Source organism: Pundamilia nyererei, unplaced genomic scaffold (assembly GCF_000239375.1).
Source record: "Pundamilia nyererei isolate P.nyererei 1_Seehausen unplaced genomic scaffold, PunNye1.0 scaffold00812, whole genome shotgun sequence".
Classification (NCBI taxonomy): domain Eukaryota; kingdom Metazoa; phylum Chordata; class Actinopteri; order Cichliformes; family Cichlidae; genus Pundamilia; species Pundamilia nyererei.
Window position 1 is genome coordinate 3,320 of NW_005188213.1, and position 5,722 is coordinate 9,041.

The following is a 5,722-nucleotide window of genomic DNA, read 5'->3' on the forward strand; positions in this document are numbered from 1 at the left end:
TAAGGAGATTGCTAATGCTTTAAAACTTTACAGTGTGGCTGAATTAAAATAAGTCTGCAAGAAAGAGTGGGCAAAGATTCCTCTACAGTACTGTGTAAGACAGTTATCACATACAGTGGATTGCTGTTCTTCCTCTTGAGGGTAGCACAACCAGTTATTAGGTTTAGGGATCAATTTCCTTTTTTTATATTTGGTCATGTATTTTTGGATTATTTTCCTATCTTAAATCATCATTTAATAAATACTCACTTAGTGTGAGAGCATTTCGGTGGTGGTGATTATAATTATATTTGCTAGATATTAACACAGAAGACAACAGGAGTGTGCAGAAGGTGTTGTATTGGTAACTATAACGACAACATCAACCACAACCATAATAATAACTATAAAAGTAATGCGACAGCATGAAAAAGTATATAAGCAATAAGTGTTTTAAGCATGTTTGGTGGACAGTATTGCAGCAGTGAAGAGGGAATAGGAAAAACAAAACAAAAAAATGACATAATTTAATTCGTTTGTAAATAACTGATAAAAATATGAATTAAATAATTAAAAGAAAAAAGTGAGAGCAAATGAAAGAAAAATCGTGGGCTACTGGAGCCACTGGTGTATCCAGAGGTGGTTCAGCAGAAGACATTGGGATACTGGGTAAAATGTAAATAAGAACAGAATGCAATGATTTTCAAATCTCATAAATGCATTTTTTCTTAACAGTAGAACATAAAAAACATCAAACGTTTACAAACTGAGAAAATGTGCCACTTTAATAATATATAATTGAATCTGATGGCAGAAATAATGGACCCTGGAACAGGGTCATATTTACCACTGTGTGTATCTTTTAACAGTCGATAAATGTCTGGGAACTGATGTCCAGCTGCCGGACTTCTGGGAGAGGAATGTTGGCCCATTTTTGTTTGATATAAATTCCGGCTGCTCAGCTACTCTGGGTATGTTTTCAGTTGTTCAAAGGTTTTGACAAAAGCACTCAGTAATGCATTAAACCTAAAATAACAAGCATGTTTTGAAAGTGTTAGGAGTAAAAAGTACAGATATTTGTTTCAAGTGGGTCCTTTTTATCACACTTTCCATTAATTTAAAAGTGATGCCTGGATTATTCCAAGTTGGTGTGTATTTGTATAGAAAGTGCATGGTGTTTAGTTCTTTCCACCAAGCTACCACAGCTGTGCTATCGTGAACTATTAAAGCACTTTATTCTTAAAGTACAGGCCTATGCGCTGTTGCTGTTGCGTGCTGCACAATAACATTCAATATTTAGTATTTACTGTTACTTACAGTTATCTAGGTTATTGCTGTGGCCCCCATATTTTGTTGCTCTGTGCTTGTTTTCTTTTGCTTTTTTTGTTTGTTTCAACAGGTGATCCAGTGGCTTTTTAAATGTCTTCTTTCACTGTCCCCCAGTCATGTCTGTCCTCTCTGAAATAACTTACAATAAAATAAAGGTCAATCAATAATTCTGATCGCTAAAGTACCAAACGAGAAAGGCCAAAAGAAAGAAGAAAAAAAAAAAAAGAGTACAGACCTAATTGTTGTGGCGGGGCAACTTTGTGTGTGTACAGCAACTGTGAGAAAAGTGTCGAATAAAGATACTGAAAGGTGTAGAAATGTCATCGGGTCTGCCTTGGTTTATTGCAACTGTCTTTCCTAGATTTTTCAAAAGTAGAACTGTAGAAGGACCAGACATGGCTATAGTATGTGTTGCTTACAATTGTTCTTTATTTAACCTTTTACCCAGTGCAATGTTGGCACTGTCACAGTTTTCAGCTGCTCTGACCTGCTCTGATCTGCTCAGCCCAGGCATAATTAGGATAATGGGTTCCAGCTGTTTTCGTCAACCTCCTCTTACACCATGCCCTCACCCCACTGCTTCACCCCTTCCTTTTTCACCTTACCACAAGAACTAAAAGGTTTACTGATAAGGAATTTCTTCAGCACAGGCCTTGACCACACACTTTTAGAGAAAAATAATTCATATCAATATATATATATTTTTTTTCACTGTTCAGTATCAGTGTTTTTGTTCTGTTTTTATCCATCGGCTTTCCTTGTGTTTTATTCTTTTAGCAACTCATTTCGCTCATCCACCCCAGCCCAGCTCTGGCAGATGGCTGCCAGATAAGGCCTTGGCTCAAAGATTCCATGGGACTTTCCAGTAAGAAACATTCAAAGCCATTTTCAGTTGACTGAGAAACAACTGCTTTATTGTGACATAAACTATGAAGGAATGGGGTAGATGACACACATACACAAAGAGTAGGAGGGACTTGGTCAAAGCTCTATATATGCAGTGGTGCTGGTGCTCACTTCAACAGTGATCATGGAAACTGCAGTGGCCCTCCTGACTCTTTTTTTTGTTGATGTTTGCTCTTCATTACCTGTGAGCCGTCCAACAAACTGGCTCAGACAATGCCGTGCTTCTACCAACCTCTCCATCACAGCGCTGGAGGTGCTCCCAGGTGGAGGATGGGACAATCTGCGAAACATGGACATGGGTCGAGTCATGAACCTCAGCTACTTCCAGTGCCAGACCACTGAGGATGGGCTCTACCTTATCCCAGATGAAGTTTTTGTTATCCCTCACAAAGAGACAGGTGTGGAAACCAGCTCAGAGATCATCAGGTCCTGGCTTGAGCAGAAAAGCTCGACGTCTGAAAGCATTAATGCAGACATATCCTTCCTCCCAGTTCTCAATGGTAAATTTTCTAGTGAGAACAAGAGAATGAAAACCCATCAGGTCAGAGACTCTTCAACCACAGCCAGAGTGCAGGTAAGTTTATATTTTCAGATGTTTTAGTGTAAAATGAAACACAAGTGCCTCAGTTGGGATACTTCTTCATTAACCTCCTAGGACCTGGCGTCCACATATGTGGACATCACATTTTGGGTTATTTAGACTAAAATATTCAATTTTGCTCTACATGGGCCTGATATCCACTTACGAGGACAATATACTGCTACTCTTCTATCAACATTTTAAACGAATATCCTCATATGTGGCTCTTATTTTTCTTTTTAAAAAAAAGTAAGGTAAAAAAATAAATCTGGTAATTCTTTGTTTTTACATTCATCGGGCCCCAATATGCCCAAATATCAAAGAGAAATGAATGTCATGGAAGAGTTCAGGTCTTAGGAGGTTAATAATAATGGATTGGATTTATATAGCGCTTTTCAAGGCACCCAAAGCGCTTTACAATACCACTATTCATTCACTCTCTAGTGGAGGCTACAGTTTTACCCACAGCTCCCCTGGGGCAGACTGACAGAAGCCAGGCTGCCATATCGCACCATCGGCCCCTCTGGCCAACACCAGTAGGGTAAAGTGTCTTGCCCAAGGACACAACGACCAGGACAGAGAGCCCGGGGATTGAACCGGCGACCTTCTGGTTACAGTTACACTTCCCAAACCCCTGAGCGACGGTCGCACTTTTAAACATTTTTTTGTGTAAGAAGTACTCTGCCATCATTCCTTTAAAATTTAGTTGCTAAAATATGATAAATGGCATAACATATTTTTTCTTTATTAGTCTATTTAAACCAATGTGTAGCATAAATGCTAAAAATATATTTGTGTTAGGAAGAAATAAATGATGACATTCAAGATTTATTCAAAAACATATGGGATATGGAAAATGAATTACATATCAATGAAAAAAATACTGCAGTTAAAAATAATAATATTGTATTCCTCTCTTTCAAAGGTTCGTAACTTCATCTACACAGTTAAGGCTTATCCAGACTTCACTCTGGACACACGGTTTGCTCAGCAAGTCAGAGACATCGCAGATGCGATTGAGAACAACCAGACTAAGAATGCGGACTATCTCTCAGAGATGATGGTGCTGGACTATGGAACTCATGTCATCACTAGTGTGGATGCTGGTGCTGCTTTGGTGCAGGAGGACTATCTCCGTTCCTCTTATGTGTCAGACAGTGAGTCAGAAAGTTCTTCTGTGAAAGCACAGGCTGGACTAAACTTTTTTGATCAATTAAAGTTTGATATTAGCAGTCAAAGTTCCCAACAGAGCTCATCACTTCAAACATATCAGTCCAACATTACATACTCTCTCATTCAAAGCCACGGAGGCGCACCCTTTTATCCTGGCATCACTCTGCAGAAGTGGCAGGAAAGTACCAGAAACAACCTCGTTGCCATCGATCGCTCAGGATTTCCTCTGCACTATTTCATAAACACCAACACTCTCACTGATCTGCCACACCCTACGATTGGAAAAGTTGCTCTTAAAGTCAGTCAGGCTGTAGAGCGCTACTACAACATCAATACTCGCCCCGGATGTGTTGACGTCAACTCCAAGAACTTCAACTTCCAGGCTAACAAGGATGATAATTCCTGTGAGGGTCCAGCTACAAACCTCAGTTTTGGTGGTGTCTACCAAGAGTGTGTTAAAATCAGCTCAGATGCAGATCCACTATGTGATGCCCTGGCCCAGAAAAACCCAGATATAGGTAACTTCTCCTGTTGTGCACCTTACTCACCAACTTTACTGAGATCAGAGGTGAGACAACAAAGCTACCCCAGGTATGAATGTTACGAGGAAAGTTATTCCTGTGGTTTCTTGTGGTTGTCAACTTGTTACAACAAACGGTGTCAGGATGTAAACTATGTTCGTTCTGCTCGCATCAACACCTACTGGTGTTCTGTAGATGGACAGGCTCCAGAAAACTCAGGGTATCTGTTTGGAGGCATATACAGCCCCTCGCTCCTGAACCCCCTCACGAAAAGCAAAAGCTGCCCCCCAAATTTCATTCCACGAAAGTTCCTCTCAGATGGTGAGGTGATCTGTATGAGTAATGACTATGAGACAGGTACCAGATTCTCAGTACCATTCGGAGGTCTCTTCAGCTGTCAGTCAACCAACCCACTGGCAAGGAATCAACGCAGGTGCCCTCCCAAGTTCAGTCAGCACCTTGCTGCAATCAGTGATGGCTGTGAAATCCTCTACTGTGTTCAGTCTGGACTGTTCACAGGTGGAGAGCTCAAACCAATCCATCTGCCTCCATTCACAAAACCTCCACTTATCAGCATGCAAGCCACCAACACAGTGATGGTAATGACTGAAGGAGAAAACAGCTGGGTGAGAGTGGGCCAGACCAAGAAGTGGAAACTTGCAAAACCAGAAGAAATCAAGGAAATTGTTCGTGGCCTTAATCCTGAAGTCAATCAAATGTCTAATGGAAAAAAGGCAGGTGTAGCTTTTGGGGTGATGGGTATAATGCTGATTGTGGTCATAGTGGCAGTGGTCCTATTCAAGAGGAGGAGGAGGATGTCAGGGTTCAGATCTAGAGGTTATGAGGAAATACGTGTTGAAGTAGAGAGGGATTCACAACAAGATGAGGCCTGAGAACAGAATATAGCTTAGAGAATGGCCAACAAGATACACACATTAAACTGGTGCAAGGGAATCTGACATTAATTTCTCGTCTTTGTTTGTCATTTTACTTGTGCTTCCAACATTACTAGAAAATGTTCACATTGAAGAGTTTCTATTTTAATTCAGTCTTGTATTACTGTAGTATAGTAAACTTACAAACCTTACACTGTAAAACTGTAGATAGAGAGTAGCAGTCTTACTCTGAAATCACCAGATGGAGCCATTAAACAGAAAGCAGAGGTAATTTTCAGACTACATTGTGAATCAATGCTGCTCTCTTGTGGCCAAGAAGCACAATACTGTATATATTT

The 5,722-nt window shown here is 40.3% G+C and overlaps 1 protein-coding gene across 1 annotated transcript; it reads left to right on the plus strand.

The window, feature by feature from the left end:
• Positions 1-2,338: 2,338 nt before the first annotated feature.
• Positions 2,339-5,465, plus strand: LOC102207304 (macrophage-expressed gene 1 protein-like). The gene is made up of 2 exons (XM_005754999.1): positions 2,339-2,788; positions 3,720-5,465. Exons 1-2 carry the CDS (start codon positions 2,339-2,341, stop codon positions 5,379-5,381), a joined length of 2,112 nt encoding a protein of 703 aa, XP_005755056.1. The 3' UTR covers positions 5,382-5,465.
• The last annotated feature ends 257 nt before the right edge of the window (positions 5,466-5,722 follow it).

What these genes read in the sequence shown, in the direction of transcription:
- LOC102207304 (XM_005754999.1), top strand. Translation starts at nt 2,339, where the DNA reads ATGGAAACTGCAGTGGCCCTCCTGACTCTTTTTTTTGTTGATGTTTGC. An exon ending in CAACCACAGCCAGAGTGCAG is followed by an intron (nt 2,789 to 3,719) that starts GTAAGTTTATAT and finishes TCTCTTTCAAAG; the next exon opens with GTTCGTAACTTCATCTACAC.